Genomic DNA, 23,689 nt, shown 5'->3' with positions numbered 1-23,689 from the left:
TCTTAAGTCAGCAAAGAAGTAAGGGTGGAAATACCACAACCGCCCTAAAATAACCTTGTGACCCCCCTGCAACTCCCTTTTGGGTCAGGACCCCCAATTTGAGAAACGCTGGTCCGTCCGTCCCCGGTGAAATCTGAATAGTATAGGGTATAGATTTCACAGTCCATGATGCGTTTTTCATGGCCATGAATTTGGTAGGGCCCTAAGTATGAGGTAGCTATTGGTTGGACTAGGATTAAGCAATTGAATTTGTTGCTCAAAGTCTTGACCCAGTGTAGTGTACTTATACAATTGTCTAATAGATTTGAAGGAAGGAAGGATTAGGCTCACTTCTTGAGCACCCTGTTCCTTCTCTCCTTGTCCCAGCTAGAAGGGAAAATGGCCACACCAAAAGGATAATCATCCTGATTTCAATTACAAGGGAGAAAAGCAGTCCATAACAGTCAGATATAAAGGGATACTGTACCACTGATTTTAATATCTATAGTACAGTAGGTGCATGATCCTGTGTGAACTGTCGATACGTACGCATGTCGGAATATGGATGTACTGTGTCAGTTCTATTGATGTAGAACTGTTTATAAATAGTGTGTTTTTAAATTGAAGGGAAATGATTGCTGGAGAATACTTCTGGAAGGCTGGTTGGAGAATATCTACAAAAAAGAAATAAATACCAGTTGCAGGTCCTTTTTGTTAAAACCAATGAAGCATAAAATATGGCTTCTAATATTAGCACCATTTGCAAGATAAGTGGTTCATGAGTTACTAATGAGTCTGCAAATGATACTGTTGTCACCTTTATAATATGACAACATAAAGTATAATACGGCAAGACCCAAGGAGATAGTAGGAAGGGTCAAATCTGTTAAGAATGGCTTACTTCAAAAATGAAGGTTGGACAAGAAAGTGTTCTATTACATCTGTTTGCATGTGGATTGAAATTCATAACATCCCATTTCAATCTACTGTACCATGGTATTTCCAATTTACTACATCGTATCTAAATTTCAGTCTTCAGCCATATATTTGGTACCGAAATATTGTTTGTGAAGAATTCTAGCTCATTTTGGGCCTGATACAATTTCTGTTGAACTAATAAATGGTAATATTTCCATTGGCTTCAAAGAGCATTGAATCTGGCCCTTTATGCATAGTATGCATGGCAAACACCATGAATTGATATTCCCGCTTGTGACACAAAGGCATCATTTATCTGACACATCTGTGGTAGAGTCCTGAAATTGTTCCTTAGGACAAATAGCTAACTGAAATGAAATGGAAGACTAAACCTAGGCCAGAGAATATTCAGAAACATATTGTTCTGTCTTTAAAGTATTTTTAAGGGAGAGGTATTTCTATGAATAACTAAGCGTCCAATATGGTCACTGTCTCACTAATGTTGATGGCTAATATTTGTTTGCTCGCTATCTCCTGGGTCAAACATATGATTTGAAAATTATTCTGCTGTAATTTACTGTTTTTAAGTGACTACCTGTGCATTAAAGCAACATTCTACTCCCTTCCAGCAACGCACACCAAACTGTTATCCAGATAACCTCCATGATAGACTCCTCTGTAACCATGTTCCATGAGATAAGGATGCTGTGCCTTCATTTCTATCTTCAAATTAAATTAGATTAACTGTTACCACTCAAAAAAGAGTCATGGATATTTCTCTGAAAAAAAAAAAAAGTTCAGTGTGCAACGGCAGTCAAAAAAGCAAACAAAATGCTAGGAATCATTAGCTAAGGGATAGGTAATAAAACAAAAAAAATCATAATGCCACTATATAAATCATGGTATGCCCACAATTTGAATGTTGCGTGAAGCTCTGGCCAACCCATCTCGAAAAAAAAAAAAGTTAGAATTGGGAAAGGTAAACGGATGGGTAATAAAAATGATTGGGGGTATGGAACAGCTTCCATATGTGGAGAGATTAAACAGATTGGAACTGTTCAGATTAGAAAAGAGATAACTAAGGGGGGAATGATAGAGATCAATAAATTCATGAATGGTGTGGAAAAAGTGAATAGGAAGTGTTGTTTACCCTGTCCAAGAACTAAGGGTCACCTGATGAAATCAATAGGCAGCAGATTTAAAACAAACAAAAAGGAAGTTATACTTCAAACACTGCACAGTCAACCTGTGGAGCTCCCAGGAAGGGTCCGTTGAGACTGATCCCTGAAGGACTGGTGCACCTTTCGGTACTGCAGGCAGGAGCCCTTTCTGGTTCCATCTACACCCAAGGCTTTCAAGACATCCAGAGAGATGCTTAACCTGTCGGTGCCAGCTTCCCCTGCTAGTTTGGAATCTCACCTAGTATGGGGATTGGAAGTGCATGGTCACAGCTCCAGCCCCAGAGCACCGGTGACTTCTATAGTTCTTCAGCTACTCTCTCTATAGAGTTCCATCTAGAAGGAAACCAGCGATGATCTCGCCAGTTCCCCCATCTCCAGACTCTGAGCTGGTCTTCCTGGTCCCGAGTGGGTCAGCTCCACCATGGTCTGAGGAAGCAGACTCCCCATCAGACTGTGAGGCGAGATGCCTGTCCACTGTGGTACCAGCCACAGCCTCAGCACCCTAAAGACCAATGGCCTGCACACATCTGGGTCCCGTTTCCATATCAATGGCCCTTTTGGACTCCTTGGGGCTTCCCTTCACGTTCTAGAGCCTCTCTTCCCGCCCTTCTACATTGGCTAGGCACTGTCTTCCTCCCCCGGGACCAGGACTGGGACTGGTATCGTGCGGGGGGAACTACATGATCAGGACTCTCCTGTGGAGGAATTAGAGGCGGGCCTCCTCAACAACCTTTAGCCTCTTCTTCACTGCCTAAGGAGGCAGTAGTTACTGAGTCTACCTCACCTCGCCCCACCCCACCCCCGATGATTTCAGAGCTCATCAAGACTTGTTGAAGAGGGGGCTACAGCTCTGAATTTCCAACCAGAAGAGGTACAGAAAAGGTCACATGGACTGGTGGACATTTTAGTCTCTGCAGTACCCTCTAGGGTAGCTCTCCTTATTAATGAGGCTATCCTGGAACCTATCAAGGTTTTATGGCAAACCGCGTCTTTCCTGCCTCCCACTGCTAAAAGGGAGGACCGAAGATACTATGTGCCATCACAGGGATTTGAGCACTTCTATAACCACCTTCTTCCAGGCTCCCTGGGAGTCGCTGCTGCTGACAAAAGAGAGAGATGAGGACACCAGGCTTCTACCCCGAAAGGAAAAGAAGCAAAAAAGCTACACCTGTTTGGCAGGAAGCCTCATTCCACAGTAGGTTACACCTTGGGGTTGTGAACCTGCAGGCTCTGCTGGGTCGCTACAGTTTCAGCCTAGTGGATAATATCCTGAAGTTCAAAGACAAGCTTCCTGATGGGTCAAAGCAGGAGTTCACTGCTATGGTGGAGGGCAAATCACTCACCAAAACAGCATTGCGAGTGAGCCTGGATGCAGCGGACTCTGCGGCTCGAGCTATGGCTTCCGCCATCACTATGTGGCATTCCTCTTGGCTGCAGTCATCAAGTCTTCCCCCTAAAGGTGCAACAAACCGTTTGAGACCTCCCATTTGAAGGCCCCTCACATTTTTCCAATAAGACAGATGAGATTAAAGATTCCAGGGTGACCCTTAAATCTCTGGGGATTTATACACCGGCAGCAAAAACCAAACAGTTCCGCCCACACAGCAGGTCCCAATGGTTTCAGCCCTTCTTGCTGCATGCCCAGGACCTGTCCAAAACGAGGAGCAGAAGTGAATGAACAGAACGGGGCAATTATCAAGTGATCCAAGGCATTAATAAAAATATTGAATAGTATCAGACCCAGAACTGACCCCTGCAGGACCCCACTAGATACGCCCTCCCAGTTTGTCAGCAAACCATTGATTACTACTCTGAGTATGGCCTTACAACTAGTTGTGCAGTCACGTTCTAGTCATTTTATCTAGACCACATTTCCTTAGTTTGCTTATGAGAATGTCATTGGGACTGTGACAAAAGCTTTACTAAAATCAAGATAAATCACGTGTACAGCTTCCCCCCTCGCCCCATCCACTGGGTCAGTAACCCTGTCAAAGAAGGAAATTAGGTTCTTTAGCATGATTTGTTTTTGACAAATATATGCTGGCTAGTCCTTATAATCCAGTTATTCTCCACATGCTTATAAATTGATTGTTTAATTATTTGTTCCAGTATCTTTCCAGGTATTGAAGTTAGAGTGACTGTCTATAATTCCCCCGGTCCTCTTTGTTCCCCTTTTTAAAACAGGTAGTATGTTTGCCCTTCTCTAGTCTTCTGGGACATCCCCCATCCTCCAGCTGTTCTCAAAGATAATTGCTAACAGTTCTGAGGTTGCTTCAGCTAGTTCCTTAAGTACCCTTGGATGAATGTCATCAGACCCTGCCAACTTGAATATTGTTTACTCTGTTAAGTATTGTCATCTTTTTCTCCATGTACACACCCTAGGCTTATGGAAATAGAGCCAAGTGTTCAAGGAAATTGGATATAAGCAGAGTTTTGAAATTCTAAGCAGGATCCAGCTTAGTTTTGCATGATTTCTACAAATATCGTTAAGAAAGTAATCACCCATGTAGTATATGAATGCTCAGGCATGCATGCTCTTTGTTGTACCTTCAGAAATTATATAAGTAGCAGCCTTTCATTTTATTTTAACTCTGATTATTTTGAAAGCAAGTCTTTATGGCTCTCTTCTTTTCATGTCCCATAAACAAAAAACATACAGATATGTTCTCAGCATAGGTTTATAAAGGTTTGTTTAATTAGCAAAAACAACTTTTGCACCTTGACTTGAATGAGTCATGAACACCCTAAACAAAGGGTTTTTTAATAGGTCTCTATTGTATTACAACAGATCATGGGACATCCTCAATATGGTTTGGAACTTGGAGCCCAGATGCCTGTAATACCAATGCAGCCTTCGATAGTTATGCCACCACCTTTGCAGTTGCAACCTGAAATATTGCCTCCATGCCTTGGGCCAGAAAGTCTTTCACAACTTCATGGCAACCTTGCTGCAGCTAGTGCAACAGTGCCCATAGATCATTGTCTGCCTCTTCAGCCTACTGGTCTTCTGCAGCTTCAACCAGATCTTTCCCAGCCTATGAGGCAGCAGGCTCCATGTTCTGCTATCCAGTCGGTTACAGAGTCAACTCAAGAGGTAGAACATTTTTTCCTAAATGATTTACCACGCTTGTCACAAATCTCCTTTATAGATATAAAATTGTTTCACACGAGCCATTTTCCAAGCTCACTCTATGGAGCCACTTATCTTAGGTTATATTTTATTGGCTGAACCATCATCTTAGCAACTATTTCATATGTAGCTGGAGATTATATACTATACTTGTTAACCTGGGAAATGTCTCCTTAAAGTCATTTATTGGAGTAATAAGCCACCTGGACAACTCAACTCTCAAGTACTCCCTTCATCCTCAGTTGAACGGGTATGCAAAGATAGCGTAGAATTTGTATGGAAATTACACTTCTAGATCATTAGGTCATCGCCCCTGGGCTAGTGCAGGAGTGTTCCATACAGCTTCATCCAGTGTGTTGTCCAGTCTTGTTTTAAATGTCTCATTAATAGGGCTTCCACCATTTGCCTTGAGAAACTATTCCATAGTCTAATATCTCACTGTCTAAAAGTTCTTCATTATGTTCAGCCTAAATATTTTTTCCCCCATCCTGTTACTTTTTAGTATATCTTTCTGTACTGCCCTGAATTTCACTCCATTCCTGATGGTTTAGATTCTTCCAAAATTGGTAAATATTACCATGTCCCTTCTTAGCAGTCATGTAGCCAAGTTATATTTTGCTTTTTTGGTCTTTCTTTGTAACACAATTACTTTTTCCTGCCTGCTAATCACTATTTTGGCTTTTCTTTGAATGACCTCACTCAGTTGTTTAACTTTGAGGTTTGACACAGTTTTATAGAGGTATATATTGCCTTCCCTTCAGTGTTGTAATGCATATTAATATGCAAAGCAAAGCTGCATTGGCTTTTGGCTGTTATATCAGATTGCAAACCAATGTCTGACTTACTGTCCACTCCCAACCTGAAATCTCCCTCAGCACCATTGCTTTCCAGGTTTCTCTCCTGCATGGAGCATTTCTGGTTTGGAGTATCTCTTCCCCTGAAGCAATAGCTTTCATCTTTCCAGGCTCAATCTCTCTTTCTGCCCATGCTTCTAAACTCTTTAGCTGCCAATTTGTATTTCTATCCTCACTGGTATTTGCAGCTTCTTCCCAGTTGGGCACTGAACAGTCTGAGAATTTCATTAAGGTACAGTTAAGCCCCTTTTCCAGATCATCAGTGCAGATGTTAAATAAGACTGAATGTACAGCCAAACTTTATGGCACCCCCTTGGAGACCGCTGCCCATTTTGATAAATTTCCATTGCCCCTTCAAGCAGTTGAAGACCTTAAGGATTTGAAGTGTATGTGTTTCTTGTTAGAGAAATTAGCAACATGGAGACTTGTGGTATTTTCTCCAACCCAGTGCTTTCACACAAGTCCTGGATCTCAAACATTGGCAGCAAATCTGTGTACATGGAATTTCACCTGCAAAAAGACCATCTAAAATCCCAGCTGTATCCAACACCTCCCAGATTCTGGGTGTTTCTCCTCCTGCCCACTTTGGGTCCTGCATCATATGCCCAGAACCAGTATAGACAGTGCTGCTACACCTGCCGTCTCTGTTGGAGGGTCCTATACCATTCTTGGAGCTATGAAATATGGGTGTGATGTGTATTGCTGTAGTGTAACGTGATGTGAAGTACAAGCTTCTCTGAGAGAACTAAAATGGCAACTAGAGGCCCCTGAGGCACAAGGATATCTCTTCACTTTTTAATCATGTCCTTGGAAACCCCCATGCACTATTTCCCCAACTCCATCCACACACAGCAGCTCTGGATAAACTCCCTGTTCCCATTCTCACTTCATGGGATCAGCTCCCTTGGCCCTCCGTTCCCCACATGACGGAGAAGAGCGATTTGGAGGGAAGATTTGCATATTGATTCTTGAGGCTTGGAGGCCCAATTGAGTGACTGTAAAGGACCCCAGATTTGCTTGAACCCTCCTTGCCCTGTACTCTCAACTGAGAAATCCCCATCCTAAAGCCATACCTGCCCTTATCACATGGCTCCACTTTTCTCCATGCAGGGCACAGGTTTGTTCCAGTGAGCCTGTGTGCTAGCCCTTGTTGTCCATCTGCTCTGCAAGACAAAGGCACTCCTCATCTAGGTTGAACTATAACCATTGTCCACTGCAGCTGGATTGTTTGAGAGTCCCCGTCCACATAAGGGTCAAATTGTTCCAAGTACCCCTTGATGACTGTGCTGATGTCAGATACTGTGAAATACGTTTGTGATGAGTTTCTTAGGTATAACCCTTTGTAAGGAGAGTTTCATATCAGACTCATATATTGTAATTCAAAACAATTCATTTCATTATCATTTTGCCATAACACTTCCCTCTGGCATTATCTTTTGTTTGAATCCATATGACAGCGCTCATATCCCTGGCCATTTTGATTTGATCAGGCAAGTAAGATCTTTGTAAAACACTTGATCAAGTGCATTCCTAAAATCTAAATACGTTGTGTCTGTGATCTCATTGTTCATTCATTTTGTAATTCTGTTGAGAAAGCAATCAGGTTTGGCTTATAGAACCATGAGCAATAGCCAACATGAGCTTGGTATCCTTTAGAGGCTTACAGATTTTAACTTCGCTATGCAGATTCTCTTTCCACTAAAGGGCAGTCATAAAGGATTCAGGGAACTTGGATATGTCTACTCTGAATCCAAGCCCCCTTCTGTCCACACACATATCAATCTGACTCAGGTCAGCAAGCACTCATGACCCGGATCATAGGACCCTGTGAGGGAGGTGGATCAGAGCCCAATCCTGCTGTGACTTGAGTCCAAGCCCTATCATTTTGCACTATGGCTGCAAACCCAAGTCAGAAAGTCTGCATAGTGCCATATGGATGTGTTAGCCCGGCTATGAGGCCCAGGTCCAGCAATTGTAAACCAGGTTTACAATGCAGTGTGGACGCTCAATACAGACTTGGAAACACCAAATCTGCAAGCCTGGGGTCCACAGATCCAGGCTTACTGTGCAGACATAACCTTAGAGTCATAGAGTTTAAACCCAAAAGGGACAATTGGATCATCTGGTTTGACTTGATTCCTGAACATGTGGCTACACTAGGATTTTTGGTTAAAATGTCTTGCTGTTGCTACCACCAGTTTATCTCCGTTGATGGGAGTGCCAGAAGGCTCCAGCAACCATTGGTGCTTGAAGCATCATCTCCTCTAACTCTGCTCAGAATAGGCCTACAGCACATCATACGTAGAGCCCTGGTGACAGGTGGCACGGTGTCTTTACTAGCACTGCCACTGTGGAGCTGAAGCAGTGATAGCAACAGTGGGGAACTGTTTTTAAAGGAAAATCTATCTGTTATGGAGAAGGCAGAAGAGGTGGTAGGCAGCCCAGTATGTCAGTGTTTCTTTTCTCCTTTATTCCAAATTCATTATGCACTTTTCAAGAATAAGCAAAACATACTGGAAATATTAAATGTTGCTGCTGTATGCATTTCTTTACTGTGGGATACTGCAAAAAAAATAACAAGGTTAGGTCAAATTTTGGATCCATTTAAATAAGATCAGGTAGGTAATGACATATGGATTCCAAATTTACTAACACTGTTCTATTGCTGTGAGCTCTTTTTAAACTGCTGATTTATGTAAGATCTTCTCTGTTTTCTGCTTTTCTGCTGTCTAGTGAGCAATGGGAGAACTAAATTAACAAGCTCTATTCCAAAAGTGGGCTTTAATATCAGGACTTGTGTACAAACAGCCATGTTGGCTTGTGCTCCAAAAGAAATGCTAGCGACAAAAGCAACTTTAGATAGAAAAGAACAATTTAGTGGCATTCCAAGTTCTGAGAATGAGTTAAACAAAATGGTGTGGGATTAAAATCTTATTTTCAGAAAATATCCTTCTAAATGCCCCAAAACTGCTCTACCAAAAATCTTGATCTAAATAGTGTCCTGTTTCTTCATATGCAAATACAATATATTAAATGTTGTGTGATGTCTCTATTTAAATTACTTCTTTTTATATTTTAGGAGCATGCAATACAGGAAAAACAGCAGACACTAACACTGAGCTGTGAAAGGTATCCTTACAATCTCTCTAACATGTGAAAAATTTTTATTTCTGGAAGCTTTTTCATTCTCCCCCTTCACAAGCCTGAGCCTGAAGCTCTGTCTTTATAATGGGGTGGGGCAAGGTGTAGGGTGGGAGTGTTAGGTTGGTAGCACATGGACAGATTGGAGGTAGTAAGTGATAGGTCTGGGAAAAGTAACAAGTTGCATACATGAAGTTTAGCTATTTGGGTTGGTCTATCTTATCTGAATAGACCGTAAGTTCCTTGGAGCAGGGACTCTGTCTTAGGCCTGGTCTACGCACAACTGTGGTGCTCGTTAACGATTTTGGTTAGGTGTATGATTTTTTTTTCTCTATCAAAATAGGTAAAGTGGCACAATCCCTAGTGTGGGTGCAGTTATACTGGTATAAAGGTGCCTTACACCACTAGAGGTTATTCCCGTTTCCACCCAGCAAGAGCTAATACCAGTGTCAGGCACCTCTGTACTGATATAACTGCATTCATGCTAGGGGTGGACTGTCTTGCTTTACCTATACCAGTATAGCAAAAATTCTATCAATTTAATGTATAGACCAGGCCAGCTCTGTCTTTAGCATGGTTAGCACAATCCAGGTTGCAGCCTTAAGGTACTACCATAATACTACTGCTATTTGGCTGACTGCCATAATTAATGTTTTAATATCCAATCTTTTATGTCTATGAGCCTCAGGGAGGACCCAAACTCATGGGGTTGACATTTGTCTTTACCTTCAAACTCTTGTATTTTTAGGATTTGCAAAATGCAAGTTTGTAAATGTATTTTTGTTCTGTAACTTAAATTCGTGTCTCTGTTTCACCCCAAGACTGATTTGACTTAACCAGAACACATTTTCTAGATAAGGAGAATACCCTTGTGTATTCAGGGTTGAACATTTTCCTTTGCCCCCATTTCTACCTCACCAAAAGGCAGGTTGACACAAGTAGATACAGGCCGAGAGCTATAAAACTGCACCTGACTTGCAAGGAGTTTTCTGCTTTACAGGCTAAATGCCATTGGAAAAACCATGAAGGCCCTAGGGAAGGAAAATAAACTCAGTCTTCCCTTCATGCAGGAAAAGTAGTGTTTTTAAGGCTTCAGGACACTAACTCTGTGTCTGGTGGTTTTGTGGCGCTCTTCATTCTTTTCAGTGTATCATGGAAAGTGGAATTTACCTTTTCCAGGCTCCAGTAACTTTCAGACCTATAATTCTTGGATATGATTGAATTACGCAAAGTGAGCTCACTCATCCCTAGTGAGTATGCCATTCTACAGTCTCTTATAGGAAAGGAAGCCAAATATTTAGTGATTAATCTCTCTCAAATTTTGTTTTGCCTCGTTAGCTATGATATTTGAAAACCTAATTTTCCTAGCCGTGGCAACATTAAAAGCTGCTTGCATCAGAACACATCCAAGGGCAATTCCCTCAGGTCCTCTCTCCACATTAGAGTTTTGTTGCACCTTCATAGACTAAGAACAAGTGCCTGGTAGTAAAATGGCCCACAGCTGCAGAAGTTGTATTCTGTATCACATGTCACTCTCCTGTGTGACCCTTTCCCTGCACCACTGACTGACATAAGGTGATGGTTTCTAGAGAAGGCCACATATGTACCTTCACCACTAGAGAATAGAACCTGAAGAAGGGTAAGAAAATAAGTTTGGGGGACCATCGCAGTTCAAAGACAGATTGTAAGGGTCTCTGAAGAAAAGGGGCTATTCTCAGTAGAAATTAAGGCCCTGATTTCATTGTGCAAGGGACATCATGTGTTTTCTTATGCTCATGCTTAAGTACCTTGCTGAATTGGGGCCAGCCATGCTGCTCTCAAAAGTGTTACTACAAAGCAGATCCCCTGTTTTCCTGTAGTCACTGTTTTTCTTCTTCTCTTTCCGCATCCACATCCCGTGTGGGTATTTTTTCCTTCCCTGTTATAAAGCTACATGAGTCCCGATGTTGCTTCAGGTAAAGAGATGAGTGACAGCTTTGAAGGAGTGGTTGGAAGTGGAAAGCAAGAAGGGAAGCCTTCAAAGAAACATAAGAAATCTACACGCATTCGATCACGCCAGGAGAAGTCGAGCAGACCAAAGCTGACCATTCTAAATGCAAGTACAACCTCTTTGTCCGGGGCTGAACTTCTGTTCTTGGACATGCCAGAAATAATGATCAATGTTACTCTTTTCTTATAGGTGTGTAACACAGGGGATAAGATGGTGGAATGTCAGCTGGAAACACACAATCACAAAATGGTGACTTTTAAATTTGATTTAGATGGTGACGCGCCAGAAGAAATTGCTACTTACATGGTAAGACCTTATTTGCGAAGGAACTTTCAAAAGACACTTAAAATTTTGAGTTGCATAAACTATATGTATATTACACATGCACACAATGTGTTAAAAGAACATTATTGAGGTTGCAAAGTTAAGCATTCAAAAGCTAGCGAATGCGAAAATTAAGATTGCTATGAAAAAAATATGAGATCATGTAATTAAAGCCTGTGTCGTAATGCATTATGCATGTGGCACAGGCAGCCTTAATTCTGGCATTTCCTAACTGCTGAGGGCTTGACTTTGCAACCTTAATAATGTTCTTTTAACATAGTTTGTGTAATTTCCTAGGTTTTAAAAAGTGCAAACTGAAAAAACCAGTTCCGTCACGTGGCATCATATTGACACCCACATGGGTCATCAGCAGGGTTTACATCTTTAGATCAACCACACAGACCTTTGCCACTTGATCTACTAGAGTAACTGATAGCAGTAGTAGGTTGTCATCCTCTCTGTGGCTCGGCACTAAAGAGATATGAGAGAGACATTTTGCCAGTGGGTTTCACAGATATTTGCTAGCAGCAGAAGAAGGCTGGGACTCAGGAATCTTGGGTTCTAGTCCACGCTCTCGAAGGGAGTGTGCTCTAATGGGCACAGACTTTTCTGACTTGAATCCTCTCCAATCTGACCTTGTCGCAATCCTGGCCATTCCCCCAAACCTGGCTCCTCATCCAAGTCCCAGTCTCCTTGTCCGGAAACCATTGACCATTTTGGCTAAAATTTTCCAAAAGACACCCAGCTTGGAAAATTCAGTCAAATCAGTTAGTTTGGAAAAGCTATAAACACTCAAAGCAGGGTCTTATAAAAGGAAGTGTCATGCAACCTTAACAGGCGGTGCCACCAGCCCTGCTTAGCATCTGAAAAGTAAGCATGACCTTGATTGGCCAGGACACCACAGGAAGAAGGACAAGACCCCAGAAATGCGATTTATACAGGTCACAACTTTCCTTAGTAACACATCTGGGAACTATCAGACAATAACTCGTTCAGTGCAGACTCTCCTTCCTACTTTAATCCAGGTCACCTGAGGGGAGGCTGAGATCAGCCCCTCTCCTTGTTCACCTGTCCCGGCACCACTGCTGGAACCCCAGCGCCCTCTCATTGTAGGAGGATTAAGGGGGTGGAGAAGAGGGGTTGTCACCTTGCTGTACCAAAGATTAGGAGTCCCAGCTTCTTTAGGAGATGCTTTCTCCTAATCCTCTTCCAGTTCTGGTTTATCAGTGGACCAGACCCCTGTTGAACAATTACCTGCACTGGGTTCCTAACAGCTTGCAACAAAATTTTGCAACCAAACCTACCCGCCCAGTCCCTGGGCCACTGAGAGGAAGGTGAAATACCCCCTCTCCTCCTCCTCCTCCCTCCCTTCCCCCTCCCCCCGGGCCAGTCTGGCAGTGAGGAAGAATTTCTTCCCAGCTGCAAAAAGGTGGAATGTCAGCTGGAAACACACAATCATGATGCCCCCAGCAAGACCCCCCAAACCTGGTCCTGCTCTCATCCCAGAGAGGGCAAATGGGGAGGATGGTGCCCCAGGAGGGGCAAGGGCTTATAAGCCATCCCTTGGATGCGTGGGAACCAAGAGGCTTATGCTGCACCCTGTGCAACCAATCCGCCCCAGCGCCCTGCTCCTCAAGTCCACAAGCAGGGGTGGTAGGGGTGCCATCCTTAAAAGGGCCAAGAGTTTTCTCTCCCATGCTAGCCCCAACAAAACCTCCCCATTTCTGAGGTTGCACGGTTTGGGGAACTCGTCATTCCTGTACTATGTTCTGGTTTTGTTCTAGATCACAGGTGCAGTGAGCCTGATTTTTCAGAGAGGGCTGAGCTTCCAGAGTCCCAAATGAAATCCATGGGAGCTTTGGGCATTAAGCACACTTGAAAGCCAGGCTCTGTGTTTTGTAGGTGTGGGGCTCTGGGCAGCTTTTTTATGTCTATTTACTGTAACAAAGCCTTTCTTTTGGGGGGATGAGAAACAAGATGATGCATCTTACACACAGAAGCAAGGTGATCACTTCGCATCAAACCCACCAGGCCCAGAGAACGACTAATTTTTGTGTGAGAGGGGTGATTCAGTTTGGCCAGAGGCCAAATAAGAATACTGTCTCTTTAGGGTCTAGTTCCCATGAAGAATGATACACGTGCTCTCCGTACACAGATGCAAACTTCCAGCTAGTTAAGTCCACACAATGAGTACTGACCTACAGCCATTAGTGGTTTATCTTAATGTGCTCTTTACAGGTAGAGAAGGAATTCATATTGCAGACCGAGAAAGAGACATTCATTGAACAAATGAAAGATATTATTGATAAAGCAGAAGATATGCTCAGTGAAGATACAGAAGGAGAACGAAGTTCTGATCAGGGAACAAGTCCCCAGCAAGATGCGTCTAGACTAGAAATGAATGAAGTAAGAATCTTGTGTGTCAGGTCCTTTTTTTAAAAAAAATAAATAAATGGGGGTTTCTTGATATCAAATCCGATTTTTTTTTGTAATCTAGTTACTGTATTTTAAGTTTGTTTTACAGCCTCTGCTCAACTAAGATTTGCAACGTAAATATTCCTTAGAAAAATGTTCCTGCATTAGTGCTTGATTAAAAACATATTTTTTGTTTTAAACAGGAGAATCGGCAATCTCAAGTGAAGACACCCATGTATCAGCAGAATGGTAAAAGTGCTTTTGAATACAAATTGAATCTCGAACTGTCAGGGAATGAATAGGTAATATTAGACTGTCCAGAAGTTTAGCAGTCTCTAATAACTTCACCGGTCACAGGTGACTGGAATATGTCCTGAAAATATAGGCCTGGTAAAAAACACAGTTGCCGTTAGCAGCCTTGAAGTGCCAAGGCTAAAATAGATTAAACCAGCGTTTGGGTGCATCAGGAATATACAAATTTTACAAACTGGCAATGATCCCCGCTGCCTCCAAACTGGAAGTGGGGTTGAGCAGGAAGAGACGAGGCTTTCATAAATGTACTCTTTGTTCTCAACAATAACTACGCTTGCAAAAGGAAGTTAACAGAGATTGGCTCTTAATGTTTGCAGATGCAACTGAATTTGGTAACCAGGAAGTTTCAGCCAACTCTATCTTACCAGTGAGAAGTCTTATTCTTTTGGATATGTTTGGTATATTATCTCTTTCCCAGAGAAAGGGAAGGTATCAGTGTGGGCTTTCATTCCCTCTATAAACTGGAGAAGGGAATAAAACCATATTCTGTTTAAACCTCATTTCTAAGCTGCATTTGGTCATGTGTTGCACATACCTCTATTTGCCAGGCACTTCTCTGAGTTTTTGTGTGTGTGTAAAACCTATTTGGGGCCACACGACTTGCTTCGGTGACTGAAAACAATGGTGTCCCTCCCAAACAATGGTGTACGCAGTCTGCCTGGCTCCTCTTAGATAGTTCACACTTGCTGGCCACTCTTAAAGTATACTCTTCGCGTTTATTGGTTTGTAAATAGAATTTTGAAAACTCTGTAATTTGATACATGTAAATGAGGGAATAAAAGTTCAGGATGAATGTAGGAGAGCAGTAGTAAAACAATACCACCTATGTAGGAAAATAGATAAAGTAAGTTGCATAAAACATTACCAAAAAAACAGTTTTTCTATTACAAAAACCTTCTTTACAGTACAATTAGTTCACTTTAAGCCTAAGCCAAACATCATTTAAATCAAAGAGAGTCGTTCCAGCAACTTCAGTGAGCTTTGGATCTGGCTTTGTGTCCCGCTCTAGTACAGTCACTTGAAAGGCAGACTCTTTCCAACCCAAGAAGATCACTTTTTTGCTATGGGAGTCCAGTAAGAGCCATTATTTTTAATCTCTGTGAATACTGTAGAGGCTCGTGTTTCTTCCTAAAATGTGGGAGTTTCACATCAAGAATAAGTCTGATTTGGATCCTATCAGCTTCTTAAAGTACTGTATAGAAGCTCCAAAACAAATACGATGTTAACCCTTTATTTTGCTCTTCACAATTAGTTTTACATACTGGAAAAAGGTGGTTTATTATATGCCCTGTTGTGGAAAACCCTACTGAGGAGGTACCAGAATTCTCCCCAGCAGTTCCTCAGAGTAAACAGCCGGAAGGTCCAGGTATTTATGAACTTTAAAGCTTTCATTTATCTTAGGGAACAGGGGTGTGGGCCATCAACCTTGTCTTCTTAGAGGCAGCTCTGTCAGTTCTTCCTATATCCTCCCACGCTTTCATCATGATTGTTTTCTTTTAGCTGCAACGTGGTGGGAGGCAGAGGATGAAGAGTATTGTGTTAGTTGTTGCTTCACGAGCTGACCAGTAAAGGATACCAAAGATGCTAACACTGGCACTGTTAGTTCTCCTTTAATTACTTCCCTGCACCTCAAACTGCTGCAGTCCACAACGCCTGTGTGTGGGTAACCGGATAGGCTAATCTTGCAAAGGAAGTACAATGGCTTGAGTTTAGTTGTTAGCAAAGCTGTGTGGCCAAACAAATGCCTGCAATAAGTTTCTTCTTCTAAAAGTTATTCATAAATTACACATGGCGCCAAAATAATCAGCAAAAATGATGCTTGCTTCTGGTTTTGATCTTCGCCATCACCACTCACTCGGAGGCCACAGCCAAAGAGGGAATCATTCCAGAGTGTGTCTTCCTCAGCTTAGGGCAGCACTTACCTCAGTTGTTCATCAGCCATAGATTTTGGGGGAGCAAGTTGGGGAGCACCACTGCAGTCCAGAATAGCATGGGAGCCTTGCCCCAAAAGGTGCTTGAACTTTAAGAACTTTGTACAAGTGAAAAATGAGCCTGCAGTATCAGCCACATAATTTGCAGTCTAAAAAGTCATGTAGGATAGGGACCTTTTTAGTAACTTCAATTTACCACGCTGCTGAAACAAGAGAGTTCATAAATAGTGTATTATTACTATTAATAGCCAATGGGGTGCAATACACAATACCCATTCAAAATGGATATATCATATCCACCATGAAGAGTTTTTCTGTAGGATCACACATTTTATGTGAGCATATAGTTTTAAACTAAAATATGGACAGTCTTTTGATTATTTAGAGAAAAGTCCCAGTGTTCTTAAACTCTGTTAAGAGTTCGGCATGTAATTTAAGTTCTATTCATAGCTGTTTATCATAGGCTGCATCCTTTTTACAGCAATATTTTCTGTAGTCTGCAATTTGAATATTGGGTTAGTAGTTTTCTAATAGAAAACATTTAGCAGTTCAGGGCCTGCGGTATTTAAACTTGACTAAGAAATTTTGTGGTTACTTTATATGGTTCACTCTGTATAGCCTGTAAAAGGTGACATTGGTGTTTTTACTCCTTATAGATCCAGAACAGTCTGATGATCAGCAAATGAGCTCTGCGGTGACAGACACACCTAGTGTCTTGTTTTGTCACCAGCTTCCTAGTCAAACAAGTGTATACGACAGCCCCTGTGGAACACCTGCTCCTTTGGCACAAGTTCCTGCTGCAGTGTCTTCAGCTGTTTTACAGACCAAGGCAGAAATTTTAGCTGCAACACTGCTGGGAACTGCTCCATATGTCCCAGAACAGTTTGTTGCTAATGTAGGTCAACCAGAATATCCTCCACTACACCTGGTAATGCCCAGTCAGCCTGATGCTTCTGCCCACAATGCAGCTTCACTAGAGGAGCCTTCTGATGCTCCGCTTGCTCCAAAATCCTCCCTGCAAACGCTGCAGCAGACGGATGAAGACGCTTGTGTTCCCGATGTGGAGATCTCCTGCTGTACTGTGAGGCCACCCAGCTCGAGTCTAACAGTTCCTGCACCAGAAGCCGAATTCTGTCCCGTTCCTGCTCTCTCTGATGTCGTCGTCTTGGAACTCCAACCTGCGCCACAAATCCCCCATGTGTCAGAGGCCAGTCAGCCAGGTGTAATGCAGCATTCCTTGGTGAACCAGCTGCTTCCTGGGGGTGTTGTGTCTGACCCTCTAAATCTGACAGGCTCTCAGCTTCAAAGTCCTCCTCAGCTACCGGTAGCTGTGTCCCAGCAACATATAATGCTGACCCAGTCTCAGCCTGTCACCTGCGCTGGCCTTGGCGTCGGTCCGCTGCAGCCACCTTGTGCAGTAGAGTCAGATGGAGAAGGGCCACCCAGAGTTGATTTTGCTGACAACACAATAAAAAGCCTCGATGAGAAGTTGCGCAATTTACTGTACCAAGAGTGTGTTCCTACATCTGCTGCATCAGCAGGGACACCAGACAGCTTTGTACCTTTAGAGCAGGGTGAGAGCGAGTTGGCTAGCTTACCGCCTTTGAATGAAGAACTAATTCCCACACTTGTATTGGATTTAAGAGAACCAGGCCTTAATGTCCCAGACACCTGCCAGGAAGCTAATGCTGCTCAGGATCAATTTGTGTCACTTATACCTTCTGAAATGCCACCTTACCCTGTATTGGCTAGTCAGGCTATGACTGTGCCTTTTATACCCATAAATCCAGCAGCCATGGAAACGTCTGCCATGCTGAACAATGCTACAGCCACTGACCACAGCAGAACAGAATTCAGAATCCAAGAACCAATGGTAGGATATGCAGATACTTCTATCTATAAACATTTCTATATTGCTTGTTGCCCTGGTAGCTTACTTTCTGTCTGGGTTCCCTGTTTACTGCTTTCCATAGTACAGCACTGCTTTTGTTTTCAATTTGTCACATGTATTCTCACTCACACAAGTGTTTCACTAGCCATTCATTAGAGAAAACTAAACTTTGCTCTTGGGTTCAAAAATTGGTATAATCCTTCAATTCAGTCTTTTCCTTCTCTTTTTTTTTAAATCCTGTTTCTAAAGTGAGCGGGCTGAGACAGGTGGTAAGTCATGGTGGTTTAAGAATGTTAAATATATTCATAGTGATGTTGATAACTGAGGTTACTCCTTTTTGAGCATTTATCTAAGCCTTGATAGGGGAAAGAGGGTGATGTCTGCCTATTTGGCCTCTGTATATTATTCTCTGTTCCTCATTCATGCATAGAATCATAGAAATGTCAAGCTGGAAGGGACCTCAAGAAGTCAAGTCCAGCCCCCTGCACTGTGGTAGGACCAAGTAAACCTAGGCCATCCCTGACAGGGGTTTGTCCAACTTGTTTTTAAAAGCTTCCAATGATGGGGATGCCACAACCTCCCTTGGAAGCCTGTTCCAGAGCTTAACTACCTTATAGTTAGCAAGTTTTTTCTAATATCTAACCTAAATCTCTCTTGCTGCAGATTAAACCCATTATTTCTTGTCCTACCTTCAGTGGACATGGAGAACAATTGGTCATTGACCTTTTTATAACAGCCCTTAGCATATTAGAAGACTATTAGGTCACCCTGCAGTCGTCTTTTCTCAAGACTAAACATGCCCAGTTTTTTCAGCCTTTCCTCATAGGTCAGGTTTGCTAAACCTTTTGTCATTTTTGTTGATCTCCTCTGAACTCTTTTCCATTTGTCCACATCCTTCCTAAATTGTGCCCAGAATTGGACACACTGCTCCTGGTGGGGCCTCACCAGTGCCAAATAGAGAGGGACAGTTACCTCCTGTGTCTTACATACGACTCTCCTGTTAGTACAGCCCCAAATTGGGGGGAGGGATAGCCCAGGGTTGTGAGGGGGCCACGTAGGGATCTGGGGCAAAAATCAGTACTTGGTCCTGCTAGTGAAGGCAGGGGGCTGGACTCAATGACCTTTCAGGGTCCCTTCCAGTTCTATGAGATAGATATATCTCCATATATTAAATCATATTAGCCTTTTATGAAGCTGCATCACATTGCTGACTCCTATTCAGTTTGTGGTCCAGGATAACCCCCAGATTCTTTAGTGCCACATCAACAGTTCTTCCCCATTTTGTAGTTGGGAAGGAAAAATCCAATTCACAGTGCAGTACTTTGTGCTTGTCTGTACTGAATTTCATCATGTTGAATTCAGACCAATTCTCCAATTTGTCAAGACCATTTTGCATGTATTCATTTAAATTGACTACCTGCCCTCCATCACTTCTGCACACTTCTTTTTCAGCGAATGTAGATACTAGCAATATGGTTGTAACAGAAATGTCAGATTAATAGGTGAACTGGAACTGAAAAGCTATGTATAACTTAACTAGAGTCAGGTAAGTTATTGTGCCCCATAAATATAAATGTGCTTAGTATTCATTATCATGCTACTAGCTATGATAAACATCTTTCCTTGTCTTGCATTATGCCCCTGTGACTAATTCTGTGATTTCTAGCAGACTGCTAAAGTACTTTGGGTCTTAGACGTGGCCTATAGTGCCATCACTTTAAAAGTAAGTTGACCCCAGGGCACAGAACACAAGATTTGTATGCTTGCTTGCTTGCCTGTCAGTTGTGCAACTTTCATTCAAAGTGGTGACATTTGTGTAGAGCATCATAGCTACCTTCTTAAACCAGTCTTAATTTAAAACCCTAATTAAACATATTGTGGGCATTTGCTTTGCTCAAACACTCCAGCTAGTGCTGGAGACTCTATAGCATAAAGCTTATACCGCTTCCAGATGGGATCTTGCCTCCTTTCATAAGCTCAGCAGGGGAAGGCTATGTCACCACTTTGCTGGCAGACTGCTGTGGAAAAGCCTCAGTGCTGCAAGGTGATGGTGATTCCTTCCATAGGCGGTCTGAATTATTAATGATTCAGTGTCCCGACAAGGGACCCTGAGCAAAATGAGATGCAGTCATTCAGATGAGACTCTAAGGCCACGAACTCTCTAGGACAGTGGTTTTCAACATGGGGACCGCAGAGTATGGCTAAGATTTCCAAAGGGGTCCACAGCTCTATTTGAAATTTTTTAGGGGTCCGCAAATGAAAAAAGGTTGAAAAACACTGCTCTAGAATCATTACCAATTCCCTAGCACTTTCTGCTAGGTCAGAGATGCTTAACCTAGTTGGAAAGCAGTACTCTGGAGTTAGTTCTATTCCCCCAACCAAATATAAAGCTGCCCCCCATGTAGTTTTAATTGGATTCACTGTACAAAGTATTAAAACCATGCCACGTTTCAACAGAGAGGTGGTAGCAGTTAAGCAACTGTATGCTGTGTATGTTACTAAACCAGTTTCTAAAGTACTGAAGGCTTATTCTCTATAGAAAGGATTATAAATAACATTACAGTATTGAGTGCTCCCAATTAGATTGTCTGCCGTAGAATAAAACAGATACATAACACATTTGTATTGTAATTTACTTAACTTTTCATAGAAATTTCATATATATTAGGATGTAATCTGATTGAAAAAGCACAAGATACTCATTTATAAGTGTGTCCTTGAATAGCTAAACTCTGTGCGTATTTACAAATGTTCCATACTAGTATATGTTGCAGTCTTCTCCTAAAACCTTCCTCCTCGTTCACCCTCCCAGGAAAAAAATGGTGTGGCTGAAAAAGAAGATGTGTGGCAAATTTCGCTAGGAATGTAAAATACTTATTCCTATATCAAATAACTCTGTGCTAAGATATGCTGTAAATATGAAGCAAGTTCCAGAGACTGTATATCCCTGTTTGTGGGGTTGTTAAACTGAAATTCACTTTTATATTTTGTTTCCTTTTACTTAAAGTTGGAAATGTCCGAAACAACTAGCATCGGTGTCAGCTCCTCAGAAGTGAGAGGTGGGTCAATGAGTAGAAAAGGTAGTTACCAGTGACAGCTAGTTTGAATTGTTAACTTCAATGCTATTTCTGTACTATCCTGTGGACCTCTTTGCTCACGCACCCTTTTTACTAACTCTCCTTGGGAAACCTTCACAACCGCACCCAGCACAATGGGGACCTGAACCTGACTTGGACTGCTGGGTGCTGTCACAAAACAAAAAATAAATCTGGCTTTGCCGCCACTTTTGTCAAATTTACAAAAAGCAAACAGTCTCATGGACAGAATTAAACATAATACTGTAAATAAGCAATGCAGGTCTTTCCAGGCGGGTGATGTACAGAGGCCTTCCTGTGAGACGCTGTACTTTTCCCATAGTGTTTTGAAGTTTGCAGTTCACAGGCTGAGCAGAAAGCCAGCCAGATCTCCTTTACCCCACTGGATGGACTTCTTAAAGACAGCAGGATTTTGGGTGGGCTCCGCAGAGAAGAGTCGGTCCGTAGGGCTCTCGAGGAATTATTGAGGATGACTGTGGAGGCCTATCAAAGCAGGCATACTCCATTCCAACTAAGCTGTTGATAGATTCCATGACACTTTTCACAGCAGTCCATACTAAAATTGTTCAGAATGTGTAACTAATCTGATTTACCTGTCCAGGAAGATGTTGTCCCCTTTAAGGATGGAGTATTCTGGAGATTTAGCTCAGTTCCACATTTCCTGCTGCTGTTAGAGTAACACACGGTTCTTCGAATATGTGTCAGTGTGGATCCCGCTGTAGGTGCATATGCTCCTCATGCATGTGAGACTAGAGGATTTTTTAATTAGTGTCCTCTGGGGCCACGTATGCACCCTGTGCTTTCTCATGCTCCTCTATGAGGGTGTAAAGGGTGGGGTGACCACAACCCTCCCTCAGTACCTTCTTACCACCCGTGGCAGCAACATGGAACCAGTGAAGTGTTTGACCCCACCAGTTCTTAGCTTTGACTACATTTTCTACAAAAACTTACCACAAATCTTCACAACTCTTCTGACTCTGACATACAACTGTCATGATATATATCAACCAGTCTGGACTGAGCACTGACCGTTCGATTCCTCCTGTACAGTCCCCTTGAATGCAAACGCAAACAGAGCTGCTTGACATGGTGGCCTCAAAACCTACAGGCTCCAAGCCCTGTTGGACTGATTACCTTGAAAGATGGACACAGCTGGTGTGCCTGCTGTTCAGGTGAGTTCACTAGACTGAGCAGATGTTCAGTGTGCCTTGCATCCTCCATTAGGATGTGTAAGTCATGAGACATCAGGTTTAAGCTTCATCTCCTGGAGCAATCCATGAGGGTCTCCTCAGAACCTGAGGAGACCAGCTCCAGAGTTGGGCTAGCAACGAGCCAGTGTCATCCAGCGCCCTGTCTAGCAGACTTATCACACCAAAGACCGCTGTGGAGAAGACAGTGCAGAGAAAAGACCTGGCACCAATACCAACACCTCCAGAACCAAGAGGGGTAGCTCGAAACAGAAGCAGAAACTCCAAGCAGAGCTCGGTGTCCTCCCACAAGGACAGACCATGTAAAGCTTCTGCTTGTTGTCGAGAGCTGGCGATACAGAGCAGCCTATGACACGGAGTCCTCCGGCACCCAGCTCCAGTGATGCGCCTCTCAGTGTTGACCCCTACTTCAGAGGAGGCATCTCTGGCAAAGCCAAGACTGTCATTGGTGCTGAAGCACCTTATGGTACCGGAACGGATCCTGATACTGAGAGCACCCATATTCCTCAGCACCACACCTGGAGGAGGCATATTCCTTCTCACTATCACTGGGACATATGTTTTCCCCATCTTCAAGCAGAGAATCCCCTCCCCTGCGGTCAGTGGAGAGTCCGTTGACGTGGTCGTGGTAGCCTGTGTTGCTGAGGTAAGAGGTGCTTCAGCATTCTGAACTAGTTGGGGTTTCTTTAATGCTGACGTCTGCATGTTCCTGAATATAGCATTGCTGTAATCCTGGTATTTTCTAATTCTGAAAAAGAAATGGTGCCTTCGTCCTATCCTAGACCTGAAGAGACTCATTTAATACATACGCCATCTCTCCAAGTACAATTCTGGTTCATGGCTTTTGACTTGCAGGATATGTACTTCCATATAGCTATTCGTCCAGCCTACAGAAAGTACCTAAGATTCACAACGGGGCCCAACTATTAACAATGCAATGTTCTGTCCTTCGGACTCTCCACAGCACCAAGCGTATTCGCAAAATGCCTAGCAGTAGTGGTAGTGCATTTATGGAGGCATGGAATCCACATCTACCCATACCAGGATGACTCGCTGATCAGAAGCAGGTCCCAATAGGAGACTGTAACAGCCTTAGAATACATCCTGTCCCTGTTCTTTCAACTAGGACTCCTTAGGTATGTCTACACTGCAATTAAACACCCACGACTGTCTCATACCAGTTGACTGGGGCTAAAGGGCCCTGGCTAAGGGGCTGTTTAATTGCTGTGTAGAGACTCAGGCTGCAGCCTGAGCTCTGGGACCCTCCCACCTCTCAGGGATAACCCTGTAGGAACTTCACCTACCGGGGTCAGCAACAAC

The 23,689-nt window shown here is 42.9% G+C and overlaps 1 protein-coding gene across 1 annotated transcript in view; it reads left to right on the top strand.

Moving 5' to 3' along the window:
- WNK2 (WNK lysine deficient protein kinase 2) overlaps positions 1 to 23,689 on the top strand; it is a 176,401-nt gene that overhangs the window by 114,659 nt on the left and 38,053 nt on the right. Inside the window, exons 12-20 of the mRNA XM_065407824.1 lie at positions 4,867 to 5,172; positions 9,142 to 9,191; positions 11,133 to 11,298; positions 11,383 to 11,499; positions 13,756 to 13,923; positions 14,136 to 14,181; positions 15,497 to 15,610; positions 16,832 to 18,048; positions 21,074 to 21,125. Of these exons, the coding sequence (XP_065263896.1) occupies positions 4,867 to 5,172; positions 9,142 to 9,191; positions 11,133 to 11,298; positions 11,383 to 11,499; positions 13,756 to 13,923; positions 14,136 to 14,181; positions 15,497 to 15,610; positions 16,832 to 18,048; positions 21,074 to 21,125 (2,236 nt within the window). The remainder of the gene's footprint in view (positions 1 to 4,866; positions 5,173 to 9,141; positions 9,192 to 11,132; positions 11,299 to 11,382; positions 11,500 to 13,755; positions 13,924 to 14,135; positions 14,182 to 15,496; positions 15,611 to 16,831; positions 18,049 to 21,073; positions 21,126 to 23,689) is intronic.

Source organism: Emys orbicularis, chromosome 7 (assembly GCF_028017835.1).
Source record: "Emys orbicularis isolate rEmyOrb1 chromosome 7, rEmyOrb1.hap1, whole genome shotgun sequence".
Taxonomy (NCBI): domain Eukaryota; kingdom Metazoa; phylum Chordata; order Testudines; family Emydidae; genus Emys; species Emys orbicularis.
Note: the sequence above shows the minus strand (reverse complement) of the source record. Positions and strands in the feature narration are given on the sequence as shown.